General features: G+C 38.4%; 1 protein-coding gene and 1 pseudogene across 5 annotated transcripts in view; both read right to left on the reverse strand.

Annotated features, from left to right (window-relative positions):
- OPHN1 (oligophrenin 1) overlaps positions 1 to 12,340 on the reverse strand; it is a 386,576-nt gene that overhangs the window by 25,040 nt on the left and 349,196 nt on the right. For all 4 annotated transcript variants that reach the window (XM_032255831.1, XM_032255830.1, XM_032255828.1 and 1 more), the window contains one exon: positions 7,767 to 7,914. In XM_032255831.1, the coding sequence (XP_032111722.1) occupies positions 7,767 to 7,914 (148 nt within the window). The remainder of the gene's footprint in view (positions 1 to 7,766; positions 7,915 to 12,340) is intronic.
- LOC116535046 lies at positions 5,780 to 6,445 on the reverse strand (annotated as a pseudogene). Its single transcript, XR_004262020.1, has one exon. The product of XR_004262020.1 is annotated as a phosphoglycerate kinase 1 pseudogene (transcript).

Here is a 12,340-nt window from a genome sequence, read left to right on the forward strand (position 1 = left end):
ATGAAAATGTCCTGGAATAAGATGGTTGTACAAAATATACTAAAAACCATTAAATGTTTGTTTTAAAAGGCTGGATTTCATGGTATGTGAATTTTATCTCAGTTTTTTAAAAAGTTAAAAATACAAAATAAATGTCTAGACTGGGTAACCTCATTGGAGATCTTCTGGCCCAAAGGCCTCATCACCACAGAGGAACAAATTGAGGCCCAGAGAGGGGAAGTGACTAGCTGAAGTTATTCAGCTGGCTAGTAGCCAGGATTAAATTAGACCTTCTCTCTACTGACACCCAGTTCATTCATTTTTTGGACTCGTTTATTAAGGACTTACTATATGCTTGGTGCTGTGCTCGTGCTGTGGATTCGGTGTGAAAAAAAAACAAGTTTCTACTGGAATAGAGTTTATATTTGGGGAGACTATAAGTAAACAAATAAATCCATTCTGTAAAAATGAGACTATGGAACAACAGACAGGCATTCAATGTTCCCTTCTACTTTCTCCTGAATGCCAGCTCACCTCCTTTATGACAGAGTTGATCCCTTAAGCTAAGTGATAATCTCCATTCTCAGAATATTTACTGAATACATGATATATGTACCAGGAGTTGTTCTAGGGCCTGGTAATCAAATAGATTTTACATTCTAATGGGAAAGAGAGATAATAAACACGGGAATAAACAGTAGCAGGAGACATGAGTAGCATAAAGTCATATAAAGGGATAGAGTGATTGGAGGAGAAAGAACTGTTTAAGTAGAATGTTACGAAAAGGTTGCTTGAGAAGATGGCTTTTAGTAGACATCTGAATGAAAGAGTGAGCCTTATGAAGCTCTGGAGGAAGAATGTTTAGGGCCAAGAGAACAGCAAATGTAAAGGCCCTTAGTTAAGTCTGACAGATATGAGGACATGCAAGACCAATGAGATTAGAGCAGACAGCAAAAGAGACAGTGAGAGAGCAAAGTTCAGAAATGAAGGTCAGAGAAATAAGCAACAGTCACATAATGAAGAATAAACCGCAAATTTTATTCTAGATATGAAGGGAGGTTACCGAAAATTTGGCACAGAAGGAATGACGTCATCTGATTTCCTTTTTTTTTTTTTTTTTTTTTTTCACGATTTCAGTGGACACTTTTTTTGTTTACTTAATGAATCATCAATTTTATCTCTCTGCCTACGAATGGAATTTCGTCTTGTGTCCACGGTGAACAGTCAACCAGTGACAAAGCTAATCAGAATAAGCTACATCAAAAGAAAATTAAGCTAACACGGTTCACTTTTTAAAACAGGCAAAATATAAATATATACGCTTTAGAATGCACAGTGGTTTAGTCACTAAGAAATTCAAATGGGATCTTGAAGAATGTAGGCAAATCCGGGGTGCAGTAAAGATGACCTGAGATGCTGTACAACCCTTTAAAGGCTCCTGGCACTACATCTCTGGACCACTAGCTGAATCTTGACATGGAAGGTTTTAGCTAATGCCAAGTAGAGATGCAGAAAATGCTAAGTTGACTTAGGGGCTGTGCACAGGAACTAAAAGACAGGCAAGGATTAAATATTGCTGACAGCATCCACCCCAGGAAAGAATTTACCTTCCAGGAGCTCTAAACTGGCACCACCCCAGTGCTCACATGGCTGACTTTATCCTCCATGTTCCATTTGGCATAGCAAGTAGCAGTGTCTCCACCACCTATGATGGTGATGCAGCCCCTAGAAGTGGTTTTCACCACCTCGTCCATCAGGGCTTTGGTTCCCCGGGCAAAAGCTTCCAATTCAAATAGCCCCACAGGACCATTCCACACAATCTACTTAGCCCGAGTGACAGTTTTCAGCATACTTCTTGCTGCTTTCAGGACCACAGTCCAAGCCCATTCGGCAAGCAGGTATGCCAGAAGCCACAGTGGCTTGGACAGTCCTGGCATTCTCATCAAACTTGTCAGCAGTGACAAAGTCAAAAGGCAAGGTAAACCTCACACCATTCTTCTCAGTGTTGGACATTAGTCTTTGGATTAGTTTTTGACAATCTTGGCTCCCTCTTCATCAAACAGAAAAGTGGCAATCTCCATGTTGCTGAGTGCCTTAAGGAAGGTAAAAGCCATTCCACTACCAATAATCATCTGATTGACTTTTTCCAGCATATTATTGACCAGCTGGATTTTGTCTGTAACTTTAGCTCCACCCAGGATCGTCAGGAAAGGTCACTGTGGGCTCTCCATGGCCTTGGCAAAGTAGTTTAGCTCCTTCATCAAAAAACCACCAGCCTTTCAGCAAATGCAAAAGAATGGAAATCATAACAAACAGTCTCTCAGCCCACAGTGCAATCAAGTTAGAACTCAGAATTCAAAAGCTAGCCCGGAACCGAACAGCTTCATGGAAACTGAACAACTTGCTCTTGAATGTTGACTGGATAAACAATGAAATGAAGACAGAAATAAAGATGTTCTTCGAAACCAACGAGAATGAAGACACAACATACCAGAATCTCTGGGACACATTTAAAGCAGTCTCTAAAGGAAAATATTTAGCAATAAGTGCCCACATGAGAAGCAAGGAGAGATCAAAAATTGACACCCTATCGTCAAAACTGGAAGAGCTAGAGGAGCAAGATCAAAAAAACTCAAAGTCTAGCAGAAGACAAGAAATAGCTAAGATCAGAGCAGAACTGAAGGAGATAGAGACACAAAAAACCCTTCAAAAAATCAATAAATCCAGGAGCTGGTTTTTTGAAAAGATCAACAAAATAGACCACTAGCCAGATTAATAAAAAAGAAAAGAGAGAATAACCAAATTAATGCAATAAAAAACGATAAAGCGGATATCACCACAGATTCCACAGAAATCCAAACCATCATCAGAGATTATTACAAACAACTCTATGCACATAAACTAGTAAACCTGGAAGAAATGGATAAATTCCTGGACACTTGCCTTCTCCCAAGCCTAAACCAGGAAGAAGCCGAAACCCTGAACAGACCCATAACAAGGTCTGAAGTTGAGGCAGCAATTAAGAGCTTACGACCCAAAAAAACCCAGGTCCAGACGGGTTCACAGCCGAATTCTACCAGACATACAAAGAGGTGCTGGTATCATCCTTCTGAAACTATTCCAAACAATACAAAAGGAGGGAATTCTTCCCAAATCATTTTATGAGACCAACATCATCCTGATTCAAAAACCCGGCAGAGACTCAACAAGAAAAGAAAACTTCAGGCCAATATCCATGATGAACATAGATGCAAAAATCTTCAATAAAATACTGGCAAGCCGATTGCAACAGCACATCAAAAAGCTTATCCACCATGATCAAGTAGGCTTCATCCCGGGGAAGCAAGGCTGGTTCAACATATGCAAGTCTATAAACGTAATTCACCACATAAACAGAACCAAAGACAAAAACCACATGATTATCTCAATTGATGCAGAGAAGGCCTTTGACAAAATTCAACAGCCCTTTATGCTATAAACACCCCATAAGCTAGGTATTGACGGAACGTATCTCAAAATAATAAAAGCTATTTACGACAAACCAACAGCCAATATCATCCTGAATGGGCAAAAACTGGAAGCATTCCCCTTGAAATCTGGCACTAGACAAGGATGCCCTCTCTCACCACTCCTATTCAATATAGTATTGGAAGTTCTAGCCAGAGCAATCAAGCAAGAAAAAGAAATAAAGGGTATTCAAATAGGAAAGGAGGAATTCAAATTGTCTCTATTTACAGATGACATGATTGTATATCTAGAAGACCCCATCGTCTCAGCCCAAAATCTCCTGAAACTGATAAGCAACTTCAGCAAAGCCTCAGGATACAAAATCAATGTGCAAAAATCACATGCATTCCTATACACCAATAACAGACTTAAAGAGAGCCAAATCAATAATGAACTGCCATTCACAATTGCCACAAAGAGAATAAAATACCTAGGAATACAACTAACAAGGAACGTAAAGGACCTCTTCAAGGAGAACTACAAGCTCAATGAAATAAGAGAGGACACAAACAGATGGAGAAACATTCCATGTTCATGGTTAGGAAGAATCAATATCGTGAAAATGGCCATACTGCCCAAAGTAATTTACAGATTCAATGCTATCCCCATCAAGCTACCAATGACCTTCTTCACAGAAATGGAAAAAAACACCTTAAACTTCATATGGAACCAAAAGAGAGCCCACATAGCCAAGTCAATTCTAAGCAAAAAGAACAAAGCGGGAGGCATCACACTACCGGACTTCAAACTATACTACAAGGCTACAGTAATCAAAACAGCATGGTACTGGTACCAAAACAGAGATATAGACCAATGGAACAGAACAGAGGTCTCGGAGGCAACACAACATATCTACAACCATCTGATCTTTGACAAACCAGACAAAAACAAGCAATGGGGAAAGGATTCCCTGTTCAATAAATGGTGTTGGGAAAGCTGGCTAGCCATGTGCAGAAAGCAGAAACTGGACTCCTTCCTGACACCTTACACTAAAATTAACTCCAGATGGATTAAAGACTTAAACATAAGACCTAACACTGTAAAAAACCTAGAAGAAAATCTAGGCAAAACCATTCAGGACATAGGCGTAGACAAGGACTTCATGACCAAAATACCAAAAGTATTGACAACAAAAGCCAAAATAGACAAATGGCTCAAATCAAACTCCACAGCTTCTGCACAGCAAAAGAAAAAGTCGTTAGAGTGAGTTGGCAACCAACAGAATGGGAAAAAATTTTTGCAGTTTACCCATCTGACAAAGGGCTGATATCCAGAATTTACAAAGAACTAAAACAGATTTACAAGAAAAAAAACAAACAAGCCCATTCAAAAGTGGGCAAAGGATATGAACAGACACTTTACAAAAGAAGACATATATGAGGCCAACAAACATATGAAAATATGCTCATCATCACTGGTCATCAGAGAAATGCAAATCAAAACGACATTGAGATACCATCTCATGCCAGTTAGAATGGCGATCATTAAAAAATCTGGAGGCAACAGATGCTGGAGAGGATGTGGAGAAATAGGAACACTTTTACACTGTTGGTGGGAGTGTAAATTAGTTCAACCATTGTGGAAGACAGTGTGGCGATTCCTCAAGGACCTAGAAATAGAAATTCCATTCGACCCAGCAATCCCATTACTGGGTATATATCCAAAGGATTATGAATCGTTCTACTATAAGGACACGTGCACACGAATGTTCATTGCAGCACTGTTTACAATAGCAAAGACCTAGAACCGATCCAAATGCCCATCGATGATAGACTGGACAGGGAAAATGTGGCACATATACACCATGGAATATTATGCAGCCATCAAAAACGATGAGTTCGTGTCCTTTGTAGAGACATGGATGAACATGGATACTATCACTCTCAGCAAACTGACAGAAGAGCAGAAGATCAAACACCGCATGTTCTCGCTCATAGGCGGGTGTTGAACAGTAAGAACACATGGTCACAGGGAGGGGAGCACTACACACTGGGGAAGAGAGGCCTACCAGAGCCCTAGAGGAGCTGCTTCCCAAGTGTTTTTGTGAAGCGGATCCACGCGGTACATAAGGATAACAACTACTAAGACAGCATGAACAAGAAACACTGAAACATCTTGTTGACAAAACACAGTGGCCAGTGTATTGACAGGAAATATTTAACACCTGTGTAACCATGAACCAGTTTTTTCTAGCACTTTTGTGATAAAATTTTATATGTGTGAATAAGTATTATAATTTTATTTTATTTTCTCTTAACACCATTTAATAAAATATTATAATTTAAAAAAAAAAAAAAAAAAACACCAGCCTTCAGTGGCAGACTGGCTCCTACCATGGAGCTGTGGGCTCTGTGAGCAGTGCCAAAAGCATCATTGATATAGACATCCCCTAGCTTGGAAAGTGAAGCTCAGAAAGCTTCTATTTTGGCTAGCTCGGCTTCAACCTTGTTCCCAGAAGCATCTTTTCCCTTCCCTTCTTCCTCCACATGAAAGCGGAGGTTCTCCAGCAGGATGACAGACCCAGCAGCTGGGTTGGCACAGGCTTTCTCCACTTCTGGGCCTGCCCAGTCCTTCAAGAACAGAACATCCTTGCCCAGCAGAGATTTGAGTTCTACAGCAACTGGCTCTAAGGAGTACTTGTCAGGCATAGGGACACCATCAGGCCGGCCTAGGTAGCTCATAAAAACTACTGACTTGGCTCCATTGTCCAAGCAGAATTTGATGTTTGGGACAGTAGCCTCAATCCTCTGGTTGGTTGTTGTCTGGTTGTTCTTCATAGGAACACTGAAGTCAACTCTCATAACGACCCACTTCCCTTTTACTTCCAGCTTGTCCAACATCAGCTTGTTAGAAAGCCACATTTTGGAAATACAGTGGGGTAGAGAGGTCGGTGGTTCAGACACCAAGGGAACCGGCTGCCGACATGCACTCGGGAGGCTTGCAGAATCCTGATTTCCATATTTTAAAGGATGTACATGTTACTGGTTGCCAGGGATAATGAATTATAGGCAAGGAAGAAAGCAAGCAATGATACCAGGTAAGAGATGATAGTGGCTCACAGTAATCGAAGCAGTGGGCAGTATTAGAAGTTAGCATGTAATGTGCAGTAGAGCTGACAGGAATTGCTAATGGATTCAATGTGAAGGAAAAAAGGGAAAGGGCTAACCAAGGATGATTAGAAAGTTCTTAACCTTAGCAACTGGATGACTTATGCTGCCAATTACTTAGATGGGGGAGACCAGAGTAGGAGCAGGTTAAGAAAGAGTAGGGGATCAATAGTTACGTTTTACATAGTGTAAATTGAGATGCCCATGAGTCATCCAAGGAGAACTGTTGAGCAGGAACTTTGATATGGCAAAAGAGAAAAGATACCAGTCTTAGATAAATTTGAAAATCATCTTTAGCATTTAAATGATATGTAAAACCATGAAATTTAATGAGATCACACAGGAAAAGAACACGAACAGAGAACAGGACTAAGAAAAAAGCTCTGGAACCTTCTGACGTGTAAAGTTGGGAAGAGAAGGAAAACCAGGAGAGAAGACTGAGATGGATTATCTGGTGAGATTAAAGGAAAATCTGGTATTCTGAAAGCCAAATGAATAAAGTGTTTCAAGAAGGAGGAATTAGTCAACTGTGTCAAATGCTACTCACAAACTGAGTATGATGAGAACAATGTTGTAGCTATTTGGTTTGGCCTCATGGAAATTACTGGCAAGCCTGACAAAAGTGGTCTTAGTGGAGCAGCGAGGGCAGAGGCCCATTTAGAATGGGTATCATCTCCATGCTAGCAATTATTCCACTGAAGGTATTTATTTGTTTACTTATCTATGTCTCCACTTCTCCTCTGAGGCCAGGCAATGTATCTTAATTTCACCAAGCACAGTAACTGGCACATAGTAGTTATCTAATCCATGTTTACTATACTTGAATTTAAAATTTCACAACATTCACCTTGCTCACCCATTTCAATGTACTGTGGCATAAATCTAAGAACACCTTGGATCTTCCACTGGCCTTATGGGAATCCTCCACGTGATAACTTCCTTTACAAGTTCATTGCCATCTTATCAAGCCTGGGTTTGTAGTTTGTGCTCAGAGAGGGAATTAAGCCTTCCCTACAAACTACAAACTACAAACCCTGGCTGCTTTTAAGCTCAGAAGTCAGGAGAAGTTTACTTTTATAGAGAGAAAAGTGGACATGCCAACACTTCTGTCCTTCGATATCCTCTTTGTGTCTAATCACCACTCAAAAGCTAAGGGAGAGCCTCAGTACTGACCTTCGCTTTCATCCAGGGGAGAAGTATAGAAAACCGTCCTTTCCCGCTGCAGGCGCTTTGAAATCGTGATTGGTTTGTGCCTTCTTGCTGTCACCCGAGGCGGAGGCACTGGAGGTGCAGCACTTTCCTCAGGTGGACCTAAATAGATCTGCGGAGAAAGAAGGAAGATATCTAGAGAATAATTTGATCAAGTTTTTGTCTTTTAAATGCTACCCACCAGTTTATGATTGCTGGCCTTATATCTAGAGTCTACCACATGAATAGTAATATGATTCAAAGAAGCAGAGAGATTTTCTTAATCACTCTAGCTACCAGTCAGTGTTTAGATATATCCTACCATGCTCAAGGTACAGAATCTGGCACTTCTCAGTGTGGAAGAAAAAATGCATATAAATGATGGCATCAGTCCTGGATTTTACACTTCCTTATTGGGAGACCTTAGGCAAGTCACCTTCCTTCTCTGAGCCTCAGCTTTCTCACCAGTCACATACAGACAGCATCAGCAACTTCACAGGGTGTGGTAAGAATGAAATGAAAGGGGCTGTTGAGGTGCCTTCTGTGGGTGGTAGTGGGACATGGAAGGAGACTAAACATAATTACATGCCCATAGACACATATGCCCTCAATAGTACTGAAGGGATACCAAAGAATTGAATCGATTACATTGTCTCAGGGTAGGAATAATGATTGGCTGGGGAATAGAGGGAGAACAATGGAGTCTTCCCTCCTATGTCACTTTGTTCTTTTATAATTTCATGCCGTGGTACATTATCTCTCCAATAAAAAAGTAATAAAATTAAAAAGCAACAACAGAGTGCCTTGGATGCTATAAGAAGTGCTGAAGGCATGCAGACAGAGCTGTGATTAGAATTTTTATACAATGTCTCATGTGTACCTAAGGATTTTCCAGTCTCCATGGAGACCTACCTTTCAGCCAGAATGCACACACTTCGGGTTGACACACATATGTGATGGAGAAAGGGGAACACTGCCTAGCCAGTGAGACTAACAAAATGAACCCCAAAGATTAGTGTAAAGAGAAATGTCAAAGCCCAATATCCCATCAGGCAAGGGTTAACACAGACTACACAGGCATGGAAATAACATGATTGAGAACACAAGGCAAACCTGTGTAAAAGCTGGACAATGATAAGAAACAATGCATGAACAATCACAAGCCATGAGTATATGCTTCATGATAGTGATAAAGAAAAAATGTAACTTAACAGCAAGCAGATTAATGTTGAGGTCATACAGTTCTAGGTCATATCCTTAATTCCGCCATCATTAGTAATAATAGTCTAAAGAGCTACCATTTTGTGAGCATCTGCTCAAACACTATAGTAGTTGTTACAAATATTCCTTGCTATTCGTCAAATACATGAGACCTTTGCACTGACTGTTTCTTCCACGCAGACTGATCTTCCTCTAGATATCCATTCTTCTAGATCTTCCAGATATCTAATCAAATATGCTCTTCTCTGTAAGCCCTTCCAGGTCAACACACCGAAAACACTGACATGCCTCCCTCCACCCAACCCTTCCTATCTTGCTTCCATGTTTAATTTTTTTCTCTTCAGCATTTCCTATCACTTTCTAACATAGAACATGTTTTACTTATTGATTTTGTTTGCTGTCTGTCTCCAAGCTAGATTTTACACAATATAAAAGCATTTCTGTCATATTCACTGCTTTATCTCTTCCACCTAGAAGAGGGACTGGAATTGCTGAGTCAAAAGACAAATACATTCACAATTCTAATGTAAAAGGCCACATTGTCACCTAAAAACACTACTACTACTAACAGCTACCAACTACTACTACTAAAATGCTACTACTAACAGCTACTTCTTATTCCGGCCAAGATAGGGCACAAAAACTAGTTTTACTTGTTCAGCCTGAAACAAGTAAAAAACAAACAAAAAAAGACTAGGAAAAATACATGCTACAACAGTTTTAAAGGCATTGGAAATCCAGCAGTGAAGGACAGTGAATCCTGAGAGACAGAAAGTAAACCAATGAGGTCAGCCCTATGATTGTCCCAGCTTGGAGTTTTGCAGGCCACAGTACAGGGAGGGGAATCCAAGTGGATCCGAGTAGTATCCCTACATGGAGAAGATTGAGTTGGGAGTATGGGAAAGGCAAGGAGGTGAGAGTTTGTAAGGTAAAGGCCAAAGAGATGTTGTACGCTAAAATCTTCAAAATATTGCTGAGAAATATTAAGAAAATCTAGATAAACAGTAATATATTTTATTCACAAGTAGAAAGACTCAATATTGTTAAGGTACAAATTCTCCCAAAATTAATCTACAGATGGAACACAACCCAAATATCAGTAAGCTTGTATACAGCCATTGACAAGCTGATTCAAAAATGTACCCCTGTACATGCAAAGAACTTAGAATAGCCAAAATAATCTTGAAGAAGAAAAACAAATTTGGAAGGCTGCCATTACCTGAGTTCAAGTCTTATTATGAAGCTACAATAATTAAGACAGTGTGGTACTGGCGTCAAGATAGATGAATAGATCAATGGAACAAAATAGCCCAAAATAGACCCACACTTATGTAGACAAATTTATTTCCTTATTTTACAAAGGCAATTCAGTGGAAAAAGGACAGCAATGGTACTGGAATAATGTGACCTACACAGGCAAAAAAAAAGGAACTTCAATTCATATACCACATAAGAAAACTAACTCAGAATGGACTATAATCAAATTTCAAAGCTGAAACTATGAAATTTCTGGGAGAAAAAAATCTTTGTAATCTTAGGTTAGGCAAAGATTTCTTAGATGCAATGATTCATAAAAGAAAGAAATCAATAAACTGAACACCAAATTTAAAAACTTATGATTTTCCAAAAGACACTGTTAAGAATGAAAAGAAAAACAACAGGCTGAGTTAAAATATCTGTAAATCATATGTCTGATAAAGGACTTGCATTTTATATATATATTATATAAAGGACTCCCAAACTCAATAACTCAATAAAAAAAAAGTAAATAAGTTTTTAAAGAATAAGCAAAATATATTTAAATACATACTTTACCAAAGAAAGCATATAAATGGCAAACATAATAAAGAACACATTCATCATCATTAGGTCAATAGGGAAATGCAAGTTAAAAGTATAATGTGATACCACTGTACACCTATCAGAATGGTTGACATTTTTTAGAGATTGACCATACCACATGTTGAAAAGAATATGGAGGAACTAGAACTTTCATTGCTGATGGGAATGTAAAATCATACAATGTCACAATGAATTAAAAAAAAGAAAAAAACACCCAATGAAATAGATCATTTGAAGGTCCTATAATCATTAACAAATTTCAATTCAGAGTTTAAAAACTTCCAAAGAAGAAATCTCTAACTGGAGGATTTCACCAAACATATACAACATTAACATGAGTTTTATAGTCTCTTCCAGAAAGTATAATGGTACAATTACTTAGGAAAAGAGTTTTGCATTTACATAAAAAATTAAATGTGTAATTACTATGTGACCCGGTCATTTCTACTTTTTCATGTTTACTCAAGAAGAAAGAAAACATATAATCATACAGACTGTACACAAATGTTTGCGCAGACACAAACTGGACACAACCCAAATGTCCATTAACTAGTAAATAGACAACCAAATTGTGGTATATATGATGGAATACTACTCAGCAATAAAAAGGAATGAACTACTGACTCATTATAACAATTTAAATTAATCTCAGAAAAATTATGCTGAACCAAAGAAGCCAGAACAAAAAAAAAGTATATACTACATGACCCCGTTTATACAAAATTTTAGAAAACACAAATTATACTGACAGAATGGATGAGTGGTTGCCTTAGGTAAAGAGTATAGCATGGGGGTAGGTTGGAGAGGGGAGGATTTGAAAGCGACAAGGAGAAACTTTTGGGAGTGATGAAAATGTTCATTCTCTTGATTGTGGTGATGGTTTCATGGGTGTATACATATGTCAAAACTTATAAAATTGTACACTTTAAACATGTAGTTATAGCCCTATACCTTTATAAAGCTAGTTATGAAAAGATCATAACAATTTATACTCACACCATCAGTTTGAAGAGCACCTTTTTCCTCACAAATGTTTTTTAGCAATATCTCTATAATAAGATCATGAAAATATTTTTCTAAGTACTATTTCCTAATTTTCACGTTTGTATATATCTTGCTTGGAATTTATTTTTGTGTGTGGTGTGAGATAAGAGATAATTCAGTTTTACCAAATGAATAGTCAATTTTCCACATTATATTTCTACTATAAAATATAAAACAACACAAATAGGCTTTCCTAAGCAAAACAAAAACATAGGAGCTATCATGGAAAACAATGACAGCCTAGACTTATAAACATTATAATTTCTTCAAGGCAAAAGATACCATTAAAAAGTCTCAGAGTAACCAATAAATTAGGGGAAAATATTTGCAACACACATAATAAATTAGTTAATATCAAGTAAGTAAGAAAAAGACTAACTGCCAACAGAAAAATGGGCATTGAAAAAGACATGCAAAGGAAAAGAAAATGAAATAGCTAATGAACATAAAAA

The sequence above is a fragment of the Sapajus apella genome, unplaced genomic scaffold, assembly GCF_009761245.1.
Source record: "Sapajus apella isolate SASKATOON/1434 unplaced genomic scaffold, GSC_monkey_1.0 scaffold91, whole genome shotgun sequence".
NCBI lineage: Eukaryota > Metazoa > Chordata > Mammalia > Primates > Cebidae > Sapajus > Sapajus apella.